Source organism: Pararge aegeria, chromosome 4 (assembly GCF_905163445.1).
Source record: "Pararge aegeria chromosome 4, ilParAegt1.1, whole genome shotgun sequence".
Taxonomy (NCBI): Eukaryota; Metazoa; Arthropoda; class Insecta; order Lepidoptera; family Nymphalidae; genus Pararge; species Pararge aegeria.
Window position 1 is genome coordinate 18,687,391 of NC_053183.1, and position 27,991 is coordinate 18,715,381.

The following is a 27,991-nucleotide window of genomic DNA, read 5'->3' on the forward strand; positions in this document are numbered from 1 at the left end:
CACATATTTATAGTTATAAGGTAGCAGACAATTTAGCTACACTATCGAAGTTGTTTGCAACTGAAAGCGCGCTATACGATAACCCCTTTGAATTAACAGTGGGAAGAAATTGAATAATTAAATAAGGATTTACACAGAATGGAAATTGTGTTTCTCTGTGTGATGTAAAATTGAACATGCACCGGTTATGTTAAGCCAATTTAGAGCAACAGAACCTCGTAATTATTAGCTTATATTAATTACTAAATACTTAATAATTAATACTTACTATTAATTAATATGTATATTGTTGCTCTTTCTCATTTATATCAGTTTTACTTAAACTCAAACATTATTTTTATTTAAATAAATCAAACAGAAAAACTTTTGAATTTTTTAAATTTTTTTTTATTTTATTGTGATTATCTTTTCGCTTAGTTAAATTTAAGGCAGAAATATACTTTTACCCTATGTTGATACGCGACATGACGTGAGTCAAAACAAAATGTATATATAGCTTAATAATTATAGGACATTGGGTAATTATCTGCTACATAGAAAATTAAATGACAAGTAAAAATTTACTTTTTAATTTGGGTTGATGTTAGTACATTTACCCTATTATCGGTTCATATAATTAATTTCAAAGTAATAATGTCTCGTACAACTCGTTCTGTTTATGACCAAAGAGCTTGGCAAAGTTTATTTAAAATACGGTTAGTTTTAAGTTTAAGCTTGAGTTCAGGAAAGTATCTTTGAGTTGCATAACCGGTTGGTCCTCGGAACAAAGAATTGACACAAAATATTTGAGGGTTTTGTAAATAAAACTACTATACTTTCCCAGTAACATTATTCTGTAAAATCTTCCAATGGATTTTAGAACTAACTAATGTTAACGCGAGAGTGTATTTTATTTATAATACCATAAGAGGTGATTTACTTTGTAGTGCCCATACGCAGATCAAATTGATATTCTTGAAAGACAAAGGCAATAAGCACGTTAATTGTGCATCAAAGAAATTGAGAGTGTCCCTTTTACGTCCAATCACATCGCTGTTTATTCTTTATACTTGATTTATTTTCAATAGAAAATAGGCAACTCTAAAAACTCATACTTCAAAGTCAAATTGTAAAGAGACATGTGCCGATTAGTGGATCACGTACACACATAAGGTAATGCCAAACGCTATATATATGTTTTATGCATATTCAACGAGCTAATGTTGTACTATTACAGACAGGCTAGCATAGGTACGAGTCAAAAATTGTACCCACGGAGTATAATGGATAAAATTAACTTGTCTACTTGCCAAAGCACTGCAACAGAGAAGTTTACCTCTGTTTCATAATACACGTGTACTATTATTTCCACTCGAGCAAGGTTCTAGAAGAGTCGATACAATTGTGGGTGAGGATAAACAAAGACATTATGCTAGCCATCCTGATAATATAATCATTAGATAAAAATTAAAGATGTAGTCAAATGATACTTTTAGTTCAAACCAATGATGTTTCGTAGAGTATTATTTTACTGTATATTAATCGCGAAATCGACACTACAATCTAAATCCAGTCGAGTAGCTATGATAATAATTACAGTCTTTAGGTTCTATTTTCTTTACAATAAAGTCATTTAATGACTAAGTTAGGACATTAACAATAAAGTATCCGACATTATGCTTTTATTTTCATTGAAACATTTCCGGGATAGATTATGAAAAATGTATAACACATAAAAATAATCAGAAGTGAGATTTTATTCGTAGATCCATTCAAAATGGAAATGGTCGTATTTACAGGGTAATGCCACGTGTTCACAGTAAAGTAAATTAATTTCAAATTTGAATATTAAATCAAATTTGGTGGATCGCGAAGCACCCTAGTTAGCAAGCCGAAACTATGTAACGGAGGTACATTTTACTCATTCAGAATATTTACAACTCATTTTTTGGTAGGTAATATTAAAAATACAAACAGCGGCTCGTACACAAAAATCAGAAATTATCTAAAAAAACTTTAAGGTAAATTTATAAATACTTCATACAAAGGTTTTATGTTGTTTTTCTTAAAAAAAAAAAAAAAAAATTTATTGTTCCTAGAACAAAAATATTATAATATGTTATTTATTTACCAATCTTTACAGAATACTATATCTTTCAATGTCGCCTGGACATATCTTACATTGGAAAAATCCGTGTCAAAAGTAACCGTGTAAGTAACAATTGCGAACTAATGAACACGTGGCTCATGGGCTCATTAAATATACGTACATACGAATGATGTAATATTAATCATGATACATATTATCTAAACCTTAAAACGTACCTGTTACTTTCCAAACTTACAGTTTATTTACACGGTATTTTCACATGATATTCACAACTATGTGTTGTTGAGTGCCAGCAATGTTAACACGTGTCCATTTCACGATATTCACTTTCACTTTAGACATAATTGTAAATATCCTCCATTTCTCATACGTTCATTTCGGACATGGCCGCTTGAGGGACCCGGGATTTCTGCGAGAAGTGCTGTGACGGTGGGGATGACGAGGGAACCGATCCGTTCCCTGGCGTTTGCAGCTGACCGGTTTGAGCCTGTACGTCAGGCAAGTTCGCACCGCTCATAAAAGTAGCATTCTTTGGTAACGTCATACAATTCGACGCGTTGCAAATCTGATTTTGGTAGCTGAAGCCGACTTTTCTCGGCAAAGTCGTGCACTGTCCTCTGCTAGTCGGACTAGACTTTTGCGTCAAACTGGACATTTGAATTCCTGTGTGACATACATTCGGACAGTTGGAATTCGTGAAGTGCGGAACTCGATTCGTCATAGCTATAATTGCGTTCTTGTCCTGATGATCGATGTCGACAATCGTGCTCGAACTTTGAGAGTGGCCGACGAAATAATGTGGATGTTTCGACGAGACGCTATCAAACGTTGAATTGTGATTCCTCTTTTGCTGCTGTAACGCTTTCACTTGCAATCTTGTCTTATCTCTTTGGTAATAAACTCCGGCGAAGATAAGTACGTTTAAGATTAATAGCGAGCAGCCTATAGCTATTGTGACGCTTAGGGCTGTGGAATAGGCTGTATAGCCGGCTGCCTCTGAATTGGATACGTCTTGAGGGCGAGAATTGTTGGTCTGGCTTTGAGTGACAAGTGAGTCGGGTCGGGGCGACATGACATTGATGCAAGTGGTTACGTAAGTCTCGATGGTAGTTGTAGGTATGTCGAGGCTAACGTTGTACGGCCGGCGATACAGTTCGAGCGTCGGGTCGTAGAAGTTGGACCGTGTGAGGGGATCGGGCCGCACTAAGCCGTCGTACAGTTCCGGGTCGTTGTGGTTACGGAATAGGTTGTGTTTCGCGACGACGTCCTTCATCCCGGCGCGATGGATTTCCGGGATTAGCCGCAACCAAACGGACAGCTGGTGGGCTCGGTAATGATTTTTCATGCGGGGCTTCATCCCTGAAAATGAATTTCAGATGAACCTCCCTTTAAATTATAAATCGTAGCAGCATACATTTTTTTGTTATATTTTGATTCGAAATATAAAAATAAAGTCATTTTATATTATTGTTATGTACGTCAATGATAATGAGCCGTACTTTTGATATAATTTCGTTTTTACTTCGTTCACGAACTTTCGCTAGATATATTGTTTCTTTGCAAATATCCAAACTTCAGCCTAAACTAACGCCTGTTTTATTCATGCCTACGTTTAATATTGCTTTTATCGCTCGCTGAATTTTTGCGTTAAATTGCCAGCCTGGCTCGTTTAAAGAGACTAAAATTACCGAGCCATATATAATTAAAAGAAATGCTTCATTGTATTAAAATCATAAATATGATGATATCAGTTGACTTTTCACCACAAAATTTTAACAAATGGATTAATATTTTATCAGTTTTGTTACTGATTGAATGCAATTACAAATAATTGCTGCGTAAATTTGTACGTAATAAATAATATGGAAGTCGAAAAGTCAATATTAATAATTAAAGTCACCAAAGTGTTTGAATATTAAAGTTATCATTGAAGTTCGCCTGGCGCTATTTAGTAATGTCACAGTTTAGTTATCATACAGTTCAGAAACCAACCACAGCGCTCACCACTACATCAGTCCAACAGATCCAACAAATCGGCTAAGATTACAAGTACAATATAATGGAGCAAAGAGAGCATTAAAACTGCTTCGTTGTGGTAGTGAGGTAAATATAACAATAGGCTAGCAGGAGTTTAATTCTTTGTAATGGACTCTACAAAGTTTAAGGCCTGCAACCTTATACTCAGTTTGTAAAGCAATAGGCTAGCAGGAGTTTAATTCTTTGTAATGGACTCTACAAAGTTTAAGGCCTGCAACCTTACACTCAGTTTGTAAAGCAAAGAATTAAAGCTGTGTATTTACTCTTTTAGTAAAATAATGTGCTGCTTTGAGTCAATTACTTGACGATTTATACATAATGACAGGTCAACACTAACTCTCGATGTAGTTGTTTTATGGTAAATTCATCCTCAAGGCTCCGAAAAGTCGCGCTTGTGAACATATCCGACAAAAATCCTTAAATTAGTTTATCGACTGTACAAGTGGATTTATATATCATCTGGAATATTTTGTAGCGCCTTGCGGTCACGTGTTCAATATACCTGAACTGTAAGCTAACTAAACTGTGATAATTTCATTGCGACATCATCAATTTCGCAACAATAAATATTTATTTATGCAAAATGGTTACTGGTTACTGCCGTTAATCATACGCATATATTTGCAATATTTTAACCAATGTCGCTGATTACACAATGAATGTAAAATTGTTTGTTGAATGCATTGCAGCATAACTAAAAGTTTGATTTTTATTTAAATTAAATCAGACGTTTAAAAATATAATTCTATTATTAATTATTGGGTTGTTAAATCATTTTAGAACACATGGTAAAAAGGCTTGTGACAAAATATCAATAATATCAGTCTTTTGAAATTTAAACTATTTAGATCTTTTAATTATGTTGCTTCAATGGGTAAACAGTTTTTGCATTTGAATTTTGAATTTCGAACAGGAACTAAAATTTATTTTGATATTATTAAGCTTCTAGCATAATCATAAAAATACACAGTTAAAGCAATATATAAACTTGAAAAAATAAAATTGAAGCACTAAAAGAATTATAAATTAATCTTCGTCAAAAAAAAATCCCCCGAAAATAACATTTATATTAAATTTAATTTATTAAAATAATTAATTTACAATCCACTTAATCATGGCTGGTTTTTGTTACATTGGATTACAAATATAATTGAAACTTTATTTTGTTATAAAATATATTATTATTTGAAAATTGAACAACGCATCTCGTTTCGGTCGTGTTCAAATAATTATTGTGCTAGGAAACTGACGTATGCAATCAGTTTGTATCGAGCGATCAAGCCAATACGTTATTTCAATCTTCCACACCTAATTAATATAATCATAAACATACTCGTACAATATATAAATTTCTCTTACCTATTTCTAAATACTTCTGATGTAGTGTATCGTATTCGTCCCAAAATATGCTCTTGAATTTGTTTCGCTCTCTAGATATTGGAAGCACGGCTTCTTGCCGTTGCGCCTCGTTTGGATTTCTGTGAAAAATAACACAATGTTAAATTTTTTTTTTTTTTAGTAACGATAGGCCAGCGCTTGACGACAATCATGCCCGTTAGAAAGCAATGATGAGGTATAGGTTGGAGCACGCTTGCATATAAAAAGCCTATTCACTCTAGCCTTGAAGGTACTCAAGTTATACGTGGCAGGAAACAATAAATAAATAAATATAAATATACTTCGACAATACACACATCGCCATCTAGTCCCAAAGTAAGCGTAGCTTGTGTTATGGGTACTAAGATGACTGATATTTTTATGAATAATATACATAAATACTTATAATATACAGATAAACACCCAGACACTGAAAAACATTCATGTTCATCACACAAACATGTTCCAGTTGTGGGAATCGAACCCATGGCCATGGACTCAGAAAGCAGGGTCGCTGCCCACAGCGCCAGTCGGCCGTCCAAATCGTCCAAATCCTAACAGTACGTATCAGAAACGTGGATAAAAAAACGTTTCGTGCGTATTGATGGAATAACAACCACATAAGGATGCCACCGCTCACGGCTTCGTGCTGTTCTGTGGTAGGATGGGGACGGAGGAACAAGGTTGTGAAGTTCACACACTGACCGAAGTATATCCGGTAAAAAACCGATAAACAGGCAACAATATACATTCATATTTCCCCTTTTTTAATAGTAATTATTGAATGACCAAGAAGATGGGCCACCAAGAGTGGAATACCATCGCCTAAAAACAGAGCAACACTTCGCAGAGCATGCAAGAAGCACTTCCTGTAACTTGCCAGCCTGTGTCCATCAACTAAAGGCGTAAGTGGTATGCCTCGAGTGCCTATAAACAACAAACACGCCTTTGAGACCGGAACACAGCATTGCAACAATGCTGCTTAGGGACAAACATTTTTAAACAGGGATTATGTTATCAAATATTCAAAAATATGCATAAATATTAATAAGCTTAAAACTTGGACATTGATGTTAAATTTTTTTTTTTTTTTTTTTTTTTTTTTTTTTTTTTTTTTTAATTTAATTTGAATTTGAATTTTAATTCTATTTTATTATATATTATAGTAAAATATTTTTAGACATTTATTTTGTAATGCAGTTATATATAAAATGTAATTATATTTTGAAATTATTTGCAAACGTTGTGAAAACCTGTAATAAGCTGAACATTCACTTAGCTCACAACGTAAAAACTTGGACAAGAAAAAATGTATTAGCGGTTGGTTTTCCTAAATAAATAAATAAATAAACTACTTTCGCCAAAGGTTGTCTGGGAGAGATCGCTTTAGCGATAAGACCGCCTTTGCGCACCTAAACTAGTTTTTTTATTATTTTTTATTTGTAAATGTGTTTCTTTTTGTATTTTGTTTTTGTGTGTTTAATAAAGAATTTAATAATAATAATAATAAGTCGTTTCAGTCAATGATCTTCTCGCGAAAAGCTTCGACCAACATCTTAAGACGCTTTCGCTTGGTTGTTGGATCAAGGGTCGGATACAGAAGGCAGTAGTCCTTGAAACGGCGCGTATTGTGAGGAGATTCCTCACTCTGGAGCCCTGACCGCCGGTTGCTTGGGCATTCAAAAGCCCCGCAAGCGACGGGTGGATTTTTTTTCTTATAAATTTTTAATAGTGTATTTTGTTTTTGTGAGCATTGTAAAGAATTAAATAAAAGGGAATCCCCTGACAGGGATTGAACCCGGGACCTCCCCCTTAAGAGACTATTGCGCTCGCTACTGCAGCAGGGCGATCGTTAAAGACTGGTTTGTGGAAATCCGTATAAGGTATAAAATATTATTATTATGTTAATCAGGATACGACCATCTAGATAGAAGGCACACACAAAATGTAATACGCACCCTCTTAGGATAGGAGGTGACGGAAAATGATTTTTGGTAAAATACACCCTAGTATGAATAAAACGGGAAACAGAAGGTGTACCTTTGTACGTTATCAGACTAAAAAAATATAACGTTTTAAAGAAAATCTACTAAACAAAATATAACATTTTAAAGACAAAAGTTTTTTTAATTACATAAAACATTTAAATAAAAGTAATTTTTTTTTTCTTAACTTATTTTCAAATAAAATTTGGCATTTCTATATTAAGCACCATGTACCATGAACTCATGGTACATAACGGCCATGAAATTTGAGTTTGGAGATATTCAATACAACGCTTGATTATTGCGTACAGAATGGGTAAAATTTGAAGTTAATATCAAACATATTTGAGTATATTCAAAAAATTCTAAATTAAAAATTCATTTATTTCAAGTAAGCCTAATATAAGCACTTTTGAAACGTCAAGTCTGTCTGTTTCTAGTGATTCTACCACCGGTTCGGAAGGCAGATTCTACCGAGAAGAAGCCGGCAAGAAACTCAGCAGTTGCTCTTTTCCAACATCAACAATTTACATTTTGCATTTTAACATTAATTTTTCTATCTTGTGAGAGCTGAAAGCGGAGCCGGATGCATCCAAGCAACCTTGTCATTAAAAAAATCATCAATCGTATAGTAACCTCGCTGTAATAAATGTGTTTTAACAAATTCTTTAAACTTGTGCATTGGCAGGTCCAAAATCACCTTAGGAATCATATTATAAAAGCGTATACTCAATCCCACAAATGACCCCTGTACCTTACGCGGACGATATGCAGATGACACTAATTTATGACCATTTCTTGTAAGTCGACTGTTTATGTTCACTTTTTGTTTATAAAGACTAATATGTTGTCTTACAAATACTATATTGTTAAAAATATATTGTGAAGCTACAGTAAGTATGCCTATTTTTTAAAACTTCTCACGGAGGGATTCGCGTGATTTAAGTTTATATATTGACCGTGCAGCTCTTTTCTGCTATATAAATATAGTTTCGATATCAGCTGCTTTACCCCATAACAAGATTCCATAGGACATAACACTATGAAAGTACACAATATAAACTAGCCTAGCTATTTCAACGTCAGTAATCTGTCTAATTTTTCTGACTGCGTAGGCAGCCGAGCTTAGTTTACCCGCTAGTAAATCTATATGGGCACCCCACTGTAGCTTATTATCCAAGGTCATGCCCAGAAAAACTGTGGAAGTCTCTATTTTTAGTGATTCACCATTTATCATAATATGTGTTTTGTGTACGTATATGAAGTAAGTATATTTTACTTAATTTATTATTACCTATCTATTTTAGTTTTCTAGGTTTATTATTTAAGTATTATTTAGTGTACACCCTATCCTTTCTTCTTAAGTTCATGTACTTTGGTAGGTTGCCTGGTAGAGATCGCTTTTAAACGATATGACCGCCTTTTTCTTTTATTATTTCAATTGTTTTTTTTTTCTAATTGTTTTGTCTTTGGTGTACAATAAAGTGTATTTGATTGATTTGAATTCTTAAAAAATTGACACTTGGATACATAAAGGTGTCTATTGTTTTTACTATAACATCTCCTTAGATCTACAGCTGTAGTTGGCAGGATAGAAAACCCGTGGTTCAATTGACAAAGCACTCAGGCTTGATTTAAGCCACAATGCAGGTTCATATACAAAAATAAAAGTTTTTTTTAATTAACATTTTAATTAACAACAATTTGAATTAACTAAAAAATAATTTAATCTGAACTTAATTAAATTAAACGTATGACTGGCATTTACCATCAATTAATTCTCTCTGGTGTTCATATAACTCTTATATTGTCTTTTTCATAATGACAGATTGAAATGTATTTATTTCAAGTAGGCCTAATTTTTAAGCACTAAAGCGTCAAGTCTTTGTACTGACATTTCCAGTCCACTACAAGGCATGGGTCTTTTCCCAGAATGAGAAGGGTTTAGGATGTTGTCTACGCTGGCTGAGTGCGGATTGGTATATTTCTCAGATCTTTGAGAAGTTTATAGACAACTCTCTGGCACGCAGGTTTCTTAACGATGTTTTTCCTTCATCGTTAAAGCAAGCGATATATAATTGCTCAAAGGTCACAGAGTGTGAGATTTTTTATAAACATTAATTCAACAGGAAATTTTGTTTAAGATTTATTATCCTAACTACTTTTATAAATATTAACTTTAAATGACAATGTGAGATGGTGATAACAAAAAAAAAACACCCAGGACGCGTTTGGAACCCTCGTAGCTTTAGTTTTAAGTTTACGAATATGGTTATCGCCATCATCTCACTACCGTGTAATTCTGATGTAATGTACGCATCAAAAGTGCCATCTTCACCCCCTAACTAAGCAACAAATGAACTTGATTTTAAGCATAGAATTAATAGAAAGCAGAGTACGTAATACGTACGTACGTGATACGTTCGTTACTCTACGTCCTTTCTACTAACTATGCTAACTGCTAAAGACGTAAGAAGTAATATAGGGATTTTTACAAACACATAATAAATGCGGGCAACAGTATTCTTGGTATAAAATATTATTGTAAGTGGGCCAGTAAGATATTTGGCTATCAAAATACAAAATCAAGCTGTGAAGGCAACAGTTGTGCATAAGCACCGAATGGCCAACGATATAAATTACATTATATGGAAGGCGAGAACTCCGAAAGCCACCTTTATGTTGAGGTCAGTGTGGCTTGTGGTTTGCCTATATTATTAAAGTTTGTAATACAATTTATTATTATTAAAATAATTACGTTTGTCGTTACAAATAACTGTGTAGTTTATAACCAATGAATTTGAATCATTGAAATTTAATCTAACACAAATACTTCAAAACAATCGGAACGTTTCAAAATAAAATAAAATAACAACGATGATTAGTATTTTGAAGTCGAAGGGATTTATGGTAAGGTAATCTTTAACTATGTAATATAGTTCTATATAATTTGTCAATAAAATCTGTAAAAGATCAACAAACCAATACACAAGTTAGCAGGTACTTTTATAGAGCTATATGGCTATATTACCAGGTGAGGTCACGGGCTAACCTGTAGTGGTTAGCCCTTGACCAATAACTATTTCCTCCAATCTTTATCTGGGTTGCTACATAAGTTTTTAAATATTGAAGAGAAGCAGGCGTTACTTTGCGCAATTCCATGATATACTATGAAAATGAAGCTTAATTTTCCATGGTCTGCGAAAAGCATGAGAATCTGTACGATGTAATTTATAATTTCTTCAATCTTTATATTCCACAACAAACAGATCTTTGGCAATTTACCCTTTACGCACGTTTCGCTCCGAAAGCGGAACATCCTCTGGAGATGTTTATTTTACAATGAATAACTGTTACTTAACAATTATTCTATTGTAAAGCCAATATCTCCTGAGGAGGCTCGGGTTAATTTATAAATTCTTCAATAAGAAATAAGATTGACTAAATTATAAATTACATCATACAGATTCTTCTGCTTTTCGCGGAGCTTAATAACTAAACTGTATTTTCATAGTACATAAGTTTTTATTTTCTTTGCTATTTGAGAGCGTACACCCCAGGAAACGTCCACAAGCAGTAATTATTTTAAAAATTAGTTGTTGGTGGGTTATTTGTGTTTTTACATAATTCATGTTTCTGTTTTGATTATTTTGAAAATTTATAAATTAGGCATCACTCTTGATAGTTTGTGATATGATCAATCATAAAATTAAGTATCGTCAGCTAGCGTACTCAGGCGCTCTGAATGTCTCAAGATTAAACAAGTACAAAAAAATTTAACTAAAGGCAACAATAGTACCTTTTATTTACCTGTTAGATATTTCCGAGTTTAAAATTTCCCGCTACAAAGCCGCGCCCTATATATAGGAGGCGTTTATAATCATAATTTTTTTTTTTTTTTTTCTTTAATTGGAAAACCAACAGTTGTAGATACTAAATAGTTAACAAATTGGTTGACTTAAAACTAATAACAGGTTTCCACAGATAAGTCTTATATAAACAAGGATACCTGATAGAACCCAGCAATAACGCAGCAAACTTTAACAAAGTGTTATGTTTACCTACCTACCTATTAATCTGTTATAATGTAAAGAAATAAGTGACATCTGTCTTACGCTAACACTTATACGTCATTATCAATTCACTTTCCTAGATTGTCTTTGCTACTAATTTTTCGCATATCATGCATTGCTTTAACACTTTACGAAACATTGCATCTGTATGTTACCACCCGAGGACACGAATCTCACCACTACCCTAAAAATATATGAACGTTTACCAATACTATTCACATAATTTTTAAATTTCATTTATATTTTAGGCAGGAATCGTAAAGGTACAGGCTTCTACGCTCCCTAAGTAATCGCTTACCTTAATGGAACTACACCTATCTCGTATCTAAACTGATATTACAGTTTTATGAAGTAAAACTTCTATTAGCGCACCGCACACAGATTCTTCCGTAGGTAAGTACGAGTTAGGCTGAACCGTCACACTCTGAGCTGACAGGCTCGATAACCGCCGAGTGTATCCGAGCGAGAAAGGTACAATCAGCTGCTCTACGCTATTGTTTCGCTGTGTTTAGTATATTCAATTCATACCTAACAATTAACTTTATTAAATTTATTATTATTGGTACATAATAATAATTATTTGGTTGAAGTTCTGAGGTTAGTGTATATAGTTAGCGGTTTATCGTGCGAATATTATATATTGTAAAAAACATTATAAACATTAAAGATTAAAAAAGCACAGTTATTGTTAATGTAACGCTTTTTTTAATCAAATATTTAATTTTAATATAAAAATTTTAATTAAATTATCAATCAAATTCTACAGCTAGAATAAAAAAAAGGTATATTTAGTATATCTTATTCCTAATTAATCATCTTTTAACGAAGACAAAGATTAAAAAAACAAAAAATTAAATGAAATAAAATAACTTCTGCCATGCGGTCTTAAGCACACACTCTTTTTTTCAAATATTATAAAAAAAAGATATATGTTTTATTAAGCCATAATTAAGAAACGTTTGTTTATATAATTTAAATAATAATACTTTTATATGAATTGATTTATCATAAAGTAAAGTTCAAGGGTTCCAAAAGTGAACTGGTTATAATAAGAAACCCGCAAAAACCTCGTCCGGATATTTTTAAAGCACCCGGTTAAATAATAAAAAAATAAAAACAATGTAATAAAGTGTTTCTTTTATATGTTGTTGTTTTTGCGAATAAAATACGAGTAAATGTTATATTTTTGTATGTAAACGATAAAATGGAACGAGTATGGGGCGAAGTTATGATGATATTAAACCACTATTATCACAATGAGTACCGAAGAGGCTCGTACTGGCGGCGTAGCCATTATAACTAACCGGGTTGTTGGGAATATGATGTTTATTTAGTATTTGTTCAGTGGCGAAGTTCACTTATAACTTTAGAAATTATACTTTACTTATAAAGTATAAGTATTAGTATTTATTTATTATAAATAAATATACTACGACAATACAAACATCGCCATGTAGCCCAAAAGTAAGCGTAGCTTTTGTTATGAGTACTAAGATGGCTGATGAATATTTTTATGAATATTATACATAAATACTTATAATGACCCAGACACTAAAAAAACATTCATGTTCATCACACAAACATTTTCCAGTTGTGAGATTCGAACTCACGGCCTGGACTCAGAAAGCAGGGTCGCTGCCTACGGCGCTGATCAGCCGTCAGTATGAAGTATGTAGTATGAAGTAATAAGTATTGTTATTAAATGTGAGGAAAGTCGAACACTCACTCCTAGCTGCGCCATGTTACCAACGTATTCTCTCGTATAGCCTGGAAAAATTATAATTACGGGCAACAACGGAGGCAAAAGACCTAGACGCCGGTCCCCAACGAGATGGGTAGACCAGTTAAAAAAATCGAATTTATGCCACTTCTATCAAATGGCCTCCAACAGAAGCCGATGGAGACAGTTTACCAACTCGAAGTTGAGATCTCACCAGGACCACGATCTTCAGTGATGAAGGAACGAACAGAGAAAGAGAGAGAAATAAGTATTGATAAAAAATAGCAAATAACGATTCGCTGCTCTTGTATGGATTAGCAATATTGACGCAATGCCTTCACTTAATCGGGGAGTAAAAAATACTAAAAATATTTTTGCGTGGTATGTTTTTTTTTTATAATTATTAATAGATGGACCAAGCAGATGGCCCACCTGATGGTAAGTGGAAAACCATCGCATATAAACAGAGCAACACTTCCCGGTAGAAACAAGGAACACAAAGCGGAACACAGCATTGTGCCAATGCTACTTAGCGGCAGAAATAAGCATGGGGGTAGTATTTCCCCTGAAGTTGTCTGTCACAAAAAGCTCTGCTACTACTAAAATGAATACTCTACTACTAAAAAACCCAATGTCTGACTCTCATGGACTAAAGTCCCCTTTACTTCAAGGTCAACACGCAACTGCCTTGCATTACGAAAGTTTTCTCCCTTTCTTTTCGTTTGTATGTCTTTTTTATTCCTTCTCTCCTAACTATTATAGCAATGAAGATACTTTTGCCTTTCTTCAGTAGACAACACGCGTCTTATCAGATTTCGGACATTAAATTGTGACATTCAGAGAACACTTTTCTTGGGGTGTTTTACTAGAAAAAGTGCTGCAGTTACGCTGCGATGATAATATCATGTGGAAATATAGCGTATCATAACCAGGTTCAGCTTTGGGCAGCAGTTCATTTGGAAATATGTATCTTCTGAATTGGTTTCGGTTTAGACTGCTTATAATATGTGGCTTTAATTATACTACACCCTAATTAATATGCTTCAATTCTAAACTGGATCATCACTCTCTCTACTATGAAATCGCAGACAGTAAACTGCATTAAATAAAACGAAAATCATTTATTATTCTACCCCACTCGATAACAATCAAAAAGTTCGGAACAAGGTTTTAACATCAATAGAAATCTTCAGTCGTTTGCTTTGTGACTCTATTAAGGTATAAACGACACCAAACTACGAATTTGAAATGAAACACAAATACTCGTGACGGAATAAATAAACCAAACAGGTTACAACTCGTTTTAATTTTACCCCGCTTGGTAACAAAGTGAAGCAGAACTCGAAACAAATTCGTGACAACGACACAAACCTTTTGTCATTTGATTAAAGACTGAATTAAAGTGTGAAAAGATTGTAAATGAAGAAATAGTGAAGGAACGAGAATAACAAACCGGTAACAATTAATTTTCCGTTTCAACCCGTTTGGTAACAAATGAATAGCTCGCAATAAGTTCGATTCTCTTGCCATTTGTTATGGGAATTCTTTTATTGTTGCCGCTCAGGTGAAAATTAACGAACTGTCTAATTGGATGGTTATTGCTTTGTGCTATTTATACTTCCTGGGATATTTCAGTACGAAATAATAAAGAGGTCGGATCGAATTTATCAAGGATATTAATCAAAGATTTTGAAGCGGTGAGAGCGCAGTGGGTAGGATTTCGACTTCACTTTTGGAGAGCCGAGTGCGAATCCCAGCACGCACCTCTTCTTTTCTAAGTTATGTGCGTTTTAAGTAATTAAAAATGTTACTTGCTTCGACGGCGAAGGAAAACATCGTGAGGAAATTTGCATGCCTGAGAGTTCTATAAAATGTTCTCAAAGTTATGTGGAGTCCACCAACCCGCAGTGGGCCAGAATGGTGGACTACGGCCTTAACCCCTTCTCATTGTTGGAGGATACCCGTGCCCTGTAGTGTTCCGGTAATGGGTCGATATTATGATAATTGAACTTTAGGGTATACCATATTATGTGTGTGTTTGAGTACGTCGCTCGTGGACTAAAATTAAACTCCTATTACTTACCTCACTACTAACTTCGTCTGCTTTGACTTCAGAAATGGGTCTTAAGCTTCGGGATAAAAGGTAGCCTATGTTCTTTTATATGTCAAAGTCTACATGGGTGCCAAATTTCAACCAAATACATTCAGCCGTTTTTCGTGATTGAGTAAAAAACATCCACACTTTCACATTTATAATATTAGTAGGATTACCTTACTATTTTACTGAAGATAATGTATTAATATATCCAAGCTAAAGTCAAAAATCGTTATCCAAGTAGGCCCATAGATGGCCAAGATGCGTACATTACTTGAGAAACGTGTACACGGTAGCGAGATGATTGCGATTACTACATTAAAAACGACTTAAAACTTTCTATACTAAAATAATGTTTTTGTTAGTTTGTTTTTATGTGCTCCTATACCATTTGGCACTTTGGAAACGATTTCTAGATATCTGTTATATATTTGGAAACTTAAAACTAAAGCTACGAGGACTCCAAACGCGTGATGATCTAAGTAGAATAACACAACAAAATTAGCCGTGATTTTTTTTGTTATTACCATCTCACATTCACATTTGAAATTATTAGAAAAGCATTCTGGTCAGAGCAATAATTTACACCCAAGCTTTTGTATCGCTTACTTATTCCTTTATACTATATTAGGACTTTAGTATAATCCTAATAACAGTAATATAATTAATAATTATACGCCACTTGGTCAATATGCCACGTTCTTCATCCGTGTTTATTTCTGTATTATTCTCTCTCTCTCTTTCTCTTTTTTTGTGCCTCTCCACTACTGGAGGTTGGCCGTCAGCTCAGCGAACTTCTCGCGGTCTTGCGCCAAGCGAAACAATGTTTCCACGCTTACGACATTGGTCCATTCACGGATGTTGCGCAACCATGTCTTCTTCCTTCTTCCAACACGTCTTTCGCCCATCATTATGAGCTGGAGCAGTATCGCTCTCGTCTCAGGACGTGGTCCGGATATTTGGCTTTTCTCTTATTAATGATTGGCAGTAACTCACAGCTTCTTAAACCCAAAACTTAGTTAAAAATTGTTAACCACTCCAAATAGATATATATAATAGATACAGCTTAAGTAACGCTTTTTTGTAGGGAAAGTTGAACAGAGCCATCTAAGTCTTTGTCACAAAGCATTCACCGATATTCTTCAATAAAAATATATTTACAAGAAAATAACAAGTAGGTACATAATACCTTCCTTTTTCAGTTCTTTTCCTTCCTTTGTTACTTTCAATTATATTTAGGACCCACCAATGGCAATAAAATTCCAATTTGAAAGAGTCTTTTTCCTACAAACCCAACGTCAATAAAGACATTCCAGTAACAAAAGAAAAGACAATCAAAGCGTTATATTTTCAAATTTCGTCGAATAATACTTCCCATTGTGCCAATACCAAACCCGGCATACGACATTTTACAGCCGGTTGGCGCAGTGGGCAGCGATCCTGCTTTCTGCGTCCAAGGCCGTGGGTTCGATTCCCACAAATGGAAATTGTTTGTGTGATGAACATAAATTTTTTTCAGTGTCTGGGTGTTTATCTTTATATTGTAAGTATTTATGTGTATTATATTAATAAAAATATTCATCAGTCATCTTAGTACCCATTACACCAGCTACGCTTACTTAGCTTACTTAGTATATTTCATTATTAAAAAAAAAAAAAAAAGATGTTATTTATCAAAAACGGTTCTGCTTTTTTATATAAACAAATAAATATACAACAATACACACATCGCCATCTAGCCCCACAGTAAGCATAGCTTGTTTTATGGGTACTGAGATGACTGATAAATATTTTTATGAATAATATAGATTAATCCTTATAAAATACAGATAAACACCCAGATACTGAAAAAAATTCATGTTCATCACACAAACATTTTCCCGTTGTGGGAATCGGACCCACGGCCTTGGACCCAAAAAGCAGGGTCACTCACTGCCCATGGCGCTAAGCAGCCGTCAAAATATAATGTTATACAATAGTTGCTACCTTAGGAGTTCTTCATTCAACCGATTTTATTGGTTAAAAATATATTATAACAATGATTACTTGAACGGAATAGTCAAGAGACAAACGTTTTATTTCACATTTTATCCACTAATTATAAGGATAAAATTTACTTGTCCACTTGCCAAAGTACAGGAACAGGGAAAAGGTGACATTTATACCATTTTGGATGTTATATGCCCTAAGACTACTTCATGTAAGACTTCGTTCCTCGAAAGAAATTCCAAGCACATAGCACATTGTTCTTTGTAAACGTAAGAATTTACAGGTAAAACGCTCTGATCGGAGATATGGTCTTTAAGCATGAGCGATGAAAATACATAGCGCAGTTTGCCAGATGCTATCAAGTCTTATGTTATTCTCCTGTCGATTTTTTTTCTTGAAACTATTTTGGATATATAATATTACAATGTCATAGAAAACTAGGTTATTTGTAATTACAAGTAAGATATGAATTATCAACTCTTTCCTCTATTGGCATTTCAATTATTTACTTGTCATTAGCTTCACTTGTCTTATCATCAATTTTTCTTTTTTAATTCCGTTCATAAATATTCCGAAAGTCATTACAATTATATAGCTTCCATACCACAATCTTATGAACAACGACCCCATAGTCAGTGTCGACTAAAAATACGAAGAACAAAATACAAGACAATCGAAGCGTTTTATCAAACTTTATTTCGCGCAATAATTTTCCATTCTACTGTTATTAAACGAGGCGAAACGGGAAGTTGATTGTTACCAAGTTAGCATTCTCATTGTTTTGCCTTTTTTTTACTTTACTTGAGTTTTAATACCCACGGAATTAAATTTGCGGCTTTAAAAGAGAGATAGGAGAGCTACCCATCAATAGAGCTGTAGTTGTAGTAGAGTTTTTTTGTGACAGTGCTCGTCCGGGGAAGTACTAGCACCATGCTTATTTCTACCGCTAAGCAGCATTGTTGCAATGCTGTGTTCCGGTCTGAAGGGCGTGGTTGCCGGTGTCATCACACACATATGAGGCTTAACACCTACGCCTCGGGTTAAGGGCCACAGGGCAACACTTTGCAGGATGTGTACCTTTCATGCCCAATTATTGCTCTAACCAGGTTGCTCTTCTAATAATTTAAAATGACATTGTGAGATGGTGATAACAAAAAAAAAACACCCGGCCAAGTTTTTTGTGGGCTTCTTCTTAGACCAGGACCCGTTTGGAACCCTCGTAGCTTTAGTTTTAAGTTTACGAATGTGGTTATCGCCATCATCTCACTACCGTGTAATTCTTATGTACGCATCAAAAGTGCCACCTATGGGCCTACTTGAATAAAGATTTTTTGACTTAGACGGTGGTTTTCCACTTACCATCAGGTGGGATATTTGCTTGGTCAATCAAATATTAACCATAAGATAGGTACTTATTAAACGTGCATAGAAAAAAAATTTAGTATGTGAACATTTCGAGGTGAGAACAATTTAATAATATTATAGTAGTTGAAAAGTGGGTGAAATTCAAACTGATCTATAGAAAAGCAAACCATTTTACCACATTTTTTATTGGCAAGGCTTTGGTCGTGTAAGCTTAAGTCCATAGTAAGAAAAAAAATAAAAGCAAGCCTGACTTGGTGACAATAGGATCCCTCCTTTAAAACAATAACAGAAATTTCAAGAACTCTCTATCATTGTTATTGACGGAATATCGGGGAATTAAAAAACAACATGTTGTCGTAAAGACCACTTCGTACTTCTTTGAACTAGGTATCTACTTTTAACATTTTGTCTATGCGTTTTATTAAAAATATTTTTATATTAAACGACATGGTAGCCTGTTTGCCAGATAAAAGATAAATATAAGTAATAATTGACATTATGACTTATATTTTGCAAATTTAACTACAATTTTTAATTATAAATATTTTAGTTAAACTTACTTAAATAATATATGTATGCTTTAATATATAAATCATAAAAAATCTAATTATAAAAACGGATATTATAATTATAATTAATTTTATTCGGGTAACGTCATTTCGAAGAAAAATTACAAATGTTTTAAAAACCAACGTCAATAAAAAATTTATATCGTAATTGCAAATGGAGAAATGAGTGGGAAAACTTGTACTCACCCAGTCCTAACAAAATTAGCTATATACAGGATAAACGCTTCAGATAAGGCCACTTCAGACTTGGAGTAGTTTTTGGGAAAGTGGCCAAGTCCCTCCACTAATGGCGCGCCGAATAAATACGGCAGCTCTTCCCCGTGTACGGAACCCATACGCTGAAACAAACATAATGTTACGATATGTGCTATGTACATTTTCTGTTTTCATTTGAGTTTAAACTTAAAGCTTATAACTAAATAAATAACAAATAAATATACTACGACAATACACACATCGCCATCTAGCTAGTAAGCGTAGCTTGGGTACTAAGATGATTCATGAATATTTTATGAATAATATACATAAATATTTAAATACCTATATCAAACAGATAAACACCTAGCCACTGCACTTTTCAGTACACAAAGATATTCCAGTTATGGGAATCGAACCCTCAGCCTTGGACCTTGGACTTGGATTGCTACCCACTGCGCCAATCGGCCGTCTATATATTTCCGTAAATCTCACGTGTGAAAATGGCAAATATAATTTTTTTCATTCTTTACAATAATTACACTGGTTAATAATTACTGCCAAGATTTAAACCAAATTTACTAAACGTAGCATTTATTTTATTTTAGAAGTGTCTTTTATGTATATAATCGATAAAATTTATCTTATAAATAACATATTAATAATATCACTTGAAAAGATTAAAAATCTTGCTTATTTTAATTTAAATTGTGTTATTTGATTACGCAAACTCAAAAAACTATTTCAGTCACCCTCTACAGTTAAATTAAATGCCTATATTTCAAATACTTCAGTGAACAATGAAAATACGCATTTGTGAATATGCGAAGCGAGAGATAGGCTTTCATGCCAGAAGGATAACCATAAATCAATCAATTGAGAATCGGTTTGAGATTTACTAAATGAAAGTTTGCCAATGGAGAGACGTGGAAAAAGACGAGTAGAAACAAAATTGCGATGAACATAAAACGACGCTCGCTTTGAAGAGAAAAAAGTACCAATAATGATCTAATATTGGAAATCGGGGCAATATTAGAAACGTCGCTCCGAGCTTGTCTAGAAGAGACAATATTATATTTTATAGATTGGATCGGAAAACGGTTTGCTTGAAGTAGGTATTTTGTATATAAAGTTTATATTTTATAATCAACCTATGGCAACAACCAAAGTATCGAATTAAAATCATCCTTACATAGAGTCACATTAGTTTTAAGTTTGAATAGAAATATAATTAATCGCCTGAAGCAATCGTATATGCAATGTTATATAATAGTTGTTACACATTACAGAAAAAAGATAAAATTACAATAAAACAAACTTCACATTGACATTTTGCGTGCAACGGCGGTCTTATTGCTAAGGCGACTTTTTCTAGACCACCTTTGCGACAGGAAATCCCACTGAACGGGATGGTGCGGCAATTCAAAAGTCAAGAAAATGAAAAACTTTTGCGTCGTAACTTCTGTCAATACTTTGATCGAAATAACTGCTATTATACATAAAAAACAAGTTCCAGTATCAGCTATCAGAATAAAGAACATGAACAAAATTTTATTGTTTAGTTAAATAATTAAAATAAATGTTCTCAAACTTACCTGAGGATAATCTCCATCTTTCGTTTGATAATCGAACACGTAGAAGAATGTGTTTGGCCCAGATCCTACAGAGCTCTTGCTTACACTGAGGAAATCGCCTGTCTGTACCAGTGGAGCGACGTACTGGGCATCCGACAGTGCTAACACTGCTGCATCTCTGGTGTTGATTGGATGCTGTTGGAAAAATATATGAATGTTCTAAAAGTATTTCTAAATTAAAAAAAAAAGTGACTACAATAATTTTAATATTAGAAGTAGGAATAAACTTGCAGTGCAATATACAAGCTTTCATAAAATTCATTATTTGGGGCTAGATGGCAATGTGTGTATTGTCGTAGTATATTTATTTATTTATTTATTTATTTATTTTATTATTGCATTCAATTTAACAATTAACCACCCATAAAGCACCCATTGAAATCGAGGAGATGTCTCTTAAAAAGTTCAAGTTGGTTTTAAACCTAAGCCTATCGAAAAGTCCCATTATAGTATAAAGTTATCGATAAAAATGTTTGGGTGTGAATTATTGCTATAAACAGGTTGTTATTCAAATAATTTTAAATGACAATGTGAGATGGTGATTATAAAAAAAGAACACCTGGCTAAGTTCGTTTGTGCTTCTTCTTAGACCAGGACGCGTTTGAAACCCTCGTAGCTTTAGACTTAAGTTGACGAATAAGGTTATCGCCCGCATCTCACTACCGTGTACGCATTTCTCACGTACGTTCTCATCATAAGTGCCATTTATGGGCCTGCTTGAATAAAGATATTTTGACTTAAACTTTGATATTTTTGTAGATCAATTTAAATCCATTAGGTATGCTTAAAACCTAGCTTGTAGCGCTCGTTAACTCTCTTTCCAGTCAAGTCGGATTTACCGTCCTATGGGACTATTAAAGTAAGGGAATAGAGAGTGCACCTTTGTTTGCGCTCATACGATAGTATATTCTGATTACGATTAGTTGGAAAATCTCTCTGGAGGTTTACCACTGTGGCCAAAATAAATTATCATTAAAGAAAGATCAGGCTTTTTTTATTATAGATATTCTTTGTTCTCCTATCCCAAGCTATGCGTAATCGGCACAATATGTTTGCTTCAAACTCGGAAACAGACTAGTTGGTTTAGTTTTGGGATATTTTTTGCTGCCGACTGCCTGTCTGCCTTTCCTGGACATGTTTTTGTTGGTGGAATAATTCCCACATTTCGGTTGAGTGAGTTCAATTCAGTAAGATTCCTTTCCTAATCGCAATGTCAGTCAATTTCCCCGAGCATCAGGCTCAGTGCAATTTTGTACAAGCAGCAAATGAAACCGAAATAATGCTACAAAAGCTTTAGATGTACAATATGTACTGTCTCTGAGACTTATCAAAAAATTCAAAAACAAATACTTGAACATCAGCTAAACGTGTAAAACAAGGACTCCTTTATATTAAAACTAGCGGGTTCTCGCGTCTTAGTCTGCATATAAGTCAACCTTATAATATAGTCGTATATTGTCGCGGCCCCGTTCTTTCATTATTAATACAAATAAATTTAAAAACAAATAGACTCCTTTATATTAAAACTTCTAAATTACTTTCGAAAGAGCAATCTTAAACTAAAAGGCCTAAAGATTAGGGAGTACAATAAGCATGGCTTAGCGAGGGTCGAGATAAACTCACTGACAAATTTAAAATTCTATTCAAGAATTTAATATAGAAAAACATAGAGTCTATAAAATAAATTTTTAGTGTTCTTTTTTCTTTTCATCGCGTGACCTTCATCGACGAGTTGCCGTGCCGACTCAAAATATACTTATACTTATAATCCTATGCGGCATTGTTCTGGAAAGCTAAATCGCTTAGCGGCACGTCTTTGTCGGTAGGGTAGTACCTAGCCATGGCCGAAATATCCCAGAGAAAATTCTGAAATATAGATTTCCGGGAATCGAACCCGGAACCTCCAACTTAAAACCACAGCGCACACCGCAGCGCCAGCGAGAGAGGTTGTCAAAACGAATTGTTTCCAATGATTTATTTTGATATTCTTTAAAAAGTTCAAGTTTACTAAGATACGAAATCCAACAATGCAAAAGAATCGGTTCTTATTACGGTCGACACGCAACCATTGAGAGCTCTTGGCGTAAGCTCGAAATCTGAAACTGCTGCCAAATGATCTTTGTTTTCCCGTTTCATCTGCATCCGATCCAATATAAAATTCAAAACATATTATGCTAACTATTCCAAATTTTCGCGTTATCTTTGTTTTTCAATTCCTGAATACACGCAGGCGTTATCAATACAACTGATATACAACGTGTTAAGGAATAACGAAATACTGTTTAAGGGTGCATATGTGTATAGGAACCACCCTGTAAAAATATTAAACCAAAGAAGCATATTCATTCTTCCATGTAAACGTATTCAAAACGTTCTAAGTTTTTAATTATGACAACCCTACCGAAGTTAAAAGACACACGTGCATAGTACCTACGCTATGCGACAGTGACAGGGGTCACATGATTTTAATTTTGCATGTGATGGGGCTATATCTATATGTATATATAAATAATAAATAAATATACTACGACAGTACACACATCGCCATCTAGTCCCAAAGTAAGCGTAGCTTGTGTTACGGGTACTAAGATAACTGATGAATATTTTTATGAATAATATACATAAATACTTATAATATGACACTGAAAAACATTCATGTTCTTCACACAAACATTTTCCAGTTGTGGGAATCGAACCTACGGCCTTGGACTCAGAAAGCAGGGTCGCTGCCCACTGCGCCAATGGGCCGTCAAATCTGATATCTTACAGTTAAAACCATGGCAATGTTTTATTCTAAAACTTTTAGCGTTTCGGTTTCACAGATAAATCTGAGAGACAATAAATAATGTACCTCTAAATACCCTAAAGTTTTATTTCGCTTTTCATTTACACGCTGAGTGATTTTATTTAGAGATACTTTTAAGATTTGGAGGTAATTTTAATGGAATTAAAAAAAACTGCCGCGTATTTATTTATCGTTATTTATTTGCAGGAGTGTAGTGTTTGCAAAAAGGCATGCCGAGCAGTATTATTGATGGTAAAAATACTTGTTTCACAAATACATTTTAATAATTGGCTATCACATACGATAACGTTACAAAAGTTGTTCTTTATGTAAATTGTTTATTATGCCGGTTGTGTGTTGAAACCTCACCCATTAAATAGGCGAATTTATATAATGGAATGTGTTTCGATCGAAGTCGTAACAAAACTACAGTGTCCCGTATTCATTGAAGTGTCTCGAATCCAAGATTTCATCAAAGGCTCAGCATGAATGGTCTTGTACCCGACACCTTTTTCTTTTTATCTCTTGTCAAAGAACTCTTTTCATAACTGCACATTTTTTTGAAATTATGTTAATTGTTAATAAAAATATTTGCAACTTGTAGTCATCTAAGTTATATTAAAACTACATACATCGGCAAGTTATACATACAAATGTGAAAATACATAAAAGTTCGAAGGTAAAACTATGTAAAAGTGTATACAAAGTCAGGAAATCAAATTTTGCCAATTACATTTGAAGTACCCAATAAAGTACCACAGGCAGCTGTCTACCAAAACTATCAGTTTCGTGCAATTTACTCGCGAAGCCTATTACTCCCAATTTAAAAGGGACCTGATATCGGTTTACTTTTCCAATCACGTATGTAAGTAATGTGAAGCCGATAGACAATATTCTGATCAATATGATAATACGAAATGAAAAGGGCTTGCCAGTCTTTCCCCCAGACAAGATTTATTGTTGTGGTTAATGAAAAATTCCACCAAAAGTGAAACCTTACCTGAACTGTCCTCTCCCAATCTGTGTATTCGTTGACTATGGTGAAAAATATTTCACTCAAATGATATGTGTAGGCGTTTCTTACGTAAGTCCTGCAAAAAAATGGTATAATAAACGATAGGTTATTTAAATGTACGTTAGTTTAGGTTGTGCGATCTGCATCATCAACTCTTCAATAACACACTTGTAGATAACACGCGTGTCATTATTACCCATTAGCGGCCTACTACAGGATTCGGGTCTTCATCCAGGATGAAAGAGCAGAATTTAGACAGTATAACACACGCCTTTGAGAACATTATGGTGTAAATATATTTAAAAACGCACATAACTTAGAAAATTGAATAGGTGCGTGCTGGGAATTCGACCCTTTACCCACTGGGCTATCACTGCTACTGTATATAAATTATTAATAGTCACATAATGCCGAAAAGTAAGAGGGGGGATCAAACAAGGTCCCCCTAGAGGGAAGCCGAAAAACTGCTCAAACCCACAACTCTCCTCCTGTATAGGTTTGCAATAATTATCACATGCTAACGCAAATTATATAGAGCGATGGGTCAACGTGCATAATGTCAGGTTTCGGAGGTATAAGCCATTCAAGTTTTACTAATAGTGTCATTAGCTCAAAATCAAAATTAAACGTACGAATTCCATTGTGGCTTTGTTTAGTTTAACAATGTTGATTCTCATATAGATCCACAGCAAATAATCGAATTAAATCGGATTGCATTGTTATAAAGAGCGTGTAGATTCTAGTTCATTGCACTAAATAAAGATATTTTTTAATAATTGTCCAGGTATGGCCTATTCATTACTCCGATCAAAAGTTTTAATCGTAGATACGACATGGTTAAGTCAATTCGTGAACTATCCAATTTGTCTTTAGTGCGTGTTAAAAGTGACCCTTATAGTACAAAACACTCGAATGTACTGCGGTCAAGTAGAGATCTTACTCAAATATACAATCGGAACAACAATTAAAAAAACAAAAGTCTGTCTGACACGGATGACAAAACCGCGATGCAACGCAAACATAATATTTCAAACTTCTTAAGCCTAGAGCTGGTATATTAAAATTTTTTATGATGGCCTTATAACATTGTTCGAAAAAGATTATATATTAAACGGCTATCTAGCTATTGAGATAAAAAATATATTAAGTTAACTTTTCGATTCTTAAGTAGGTACAACTAGATAGGTACTCGTATCTGCGCCTGAAAAATATTATTTTACAAAAAAATAACGCCCAGATCGGTCAGCCAGGTACTAAAGTAATTTATAAGCCAAACACCTCTGATGTTACAGCTATGATCCGATTTAAAAGGTTAGTGAAATAACACTTCAACCCTTTCGTTGCTTAAATGGATTTAAATCAATCGATAGCTATGAAATCCTCCGAATCGAGTAAACACCAATTTGCTATTATAAACATCCTCACCTTATTATTCTGTCCCGCCTTTCACCCTCGAAACCGTTTTGTATATCCTGAGCCGAGAATTTCCAGAGAGCCTCACTCGTTACCACGCCAAATAGCAGATCATATTTATTCTGCCCGCCTCTTATCCCGAATATCCTATCTCCACTTCTTTTGTCCGCCTTGATGTTATTTACGCCGGATACGCTGGTGAATCCTTGGAGGTCGTTCGGTATGAAGTAAGTTAGTAACTCTTTTGCATAATCAGTCTTTACTACCACACCATCGACAGATGGCCCGAAAGCTGTGAGGTAACTGGGTGTATTAATTTCCGCGGACATCAGTTCTTGAAGGGGTACTTCTCTAAGGCAGTCGACGATTAGCTCGTGATCCTTAACGACGTCCTCTGGGATTGTGCAATTGGATTGTTTAGCAAGTTGGACGGAAAAGCTGACGGGGTCTTCTACAAGGGCCCATAAGCTCAGTGCTGAGCCAGACAGTAGAATTGCTCGATGGAAAAGACCTAAAATACAACATACTTCTTAAAACTTAATAATTTAATTAGTTTGTTGGTAGAAACAAAAGTGTGTTACATTTGTATCGCAATATTAATTCTTAGTAAAATAAAAATATAACCTAAAATAAACTATTTGAAACTAAATAAAATCTAAAACGTCCTCGAAAGCACCGCAGCGAGGCACAGTTCCTAAGATAAAGTAAATAATTGAAATCTCAATATTAATGTAAGTTAAAAATATTAAATAAATGTAATATTTAGAAAAGTTAGATAACTCACTGTTCCAAGAATCTAGATTGGTAAAGAACGGGATTATATTTACTTTATATACGTTATAATTATTCGCTTTTTTGTTTTTTATAGGAATGAATCTGTAATATTAATAGCGTATGTTATGGTTATATTTATTTTGGCGCGTGGTGAAAATCAGATAAGAGTAAAATCTTCCAAATGAATCAAAGGTTGTATGTACATACTACCTTTGCATTGATTTAAATGAATTCGAATAAATTCATGCTTTACTCTGGCTAAACCTAGGTTAATCTCATTCTATTGGAATGCATAAAAAAATTGTGATGTAAACAAACGCCAAACGTTATAAAGTATAAATTCATACTTGCATTACATTATCTGTTTTTTTTTTTTCATTATTACGAATATCTCTGGCTGATAAGGAGTAACATATAAAAAAGTATGCACACCCAGTATAAAGTAGCAATGTGTAATATTATTCGGCAGCAAAACACAGTGGAATTTAAAAAACACTTCAAAGAACCTATGTCTATCTGTTGAGATAATCGTCATCATCCTCATCAATCCATTACTGGCCCTGTACAGGGCACGGATCCCCCCTCAGAATAAAAAGGATTTAGGCCATAGTCTACCACGTTGGCCAAGTGCCCCGTTGAGAAAATTATGAAGAACTCTCAGGATTGCAGGTTTCTTCACGATGTTTTCTATCACTGCTTAAAAAAAGTGATATTTAAAATGTTTTTTTTTGAAACGCACATAGCTCTGCAAAGTCAGTGGTGCGTGCCGGGACTCGAACACGGTCTCCACGAAAGGAAAACCGAAGCTCTACCCATTAATATTATGAAAATTATAATTAAAATTAATTAAGATGTTGACTTTACAATGAATAAGTC

General features: G+C 34.1%; 1 protein-coding gene across 1 annotated transcript in view; it reads right to left on the reverse strand.

Moving 5' to 3' along the window:
• Window positions 1-2,231: 2,231 nt before the first annotated feature.
• LOC120623421 (neuroligin-4, Y-linked-like) overlaps window positions 2,232-27,991 on the reverse strand; it is a 51,855-nt gene continuing 26,095 nt past the window's right edge. The window contains exons 5-10 of the mRNA XM_039889446.1: window positions 26,354-26,852; window positions 24,914-25,004; window positions 21,090-21,263; window positions 19,486-19,637; window positions 5,486-5,604; window positions 2,232-3,448 (exon numbers count right to left, since the gene is read on the reverse strand). Coding sequence (XP_039745380.1) covers window positions 2,454-3,448; window positions 5,486-5,604; window positions 19,486-19,637; window positions 21,090-21,263; window positions 24,914-25,004; window positions 26,354-26,852 — 2,030 coding nt within the window. The 3' untranslated portion in view covers window positions 2,232-2,453. The remainder of the gene's footprint in view (window positions 3,449-5,485; window positions 5,605-19,485; window positions 19,638-21,089; window positions 21,264-24,913; window positions 25,005-26,353; window positions 26,853-27,991) is intronic.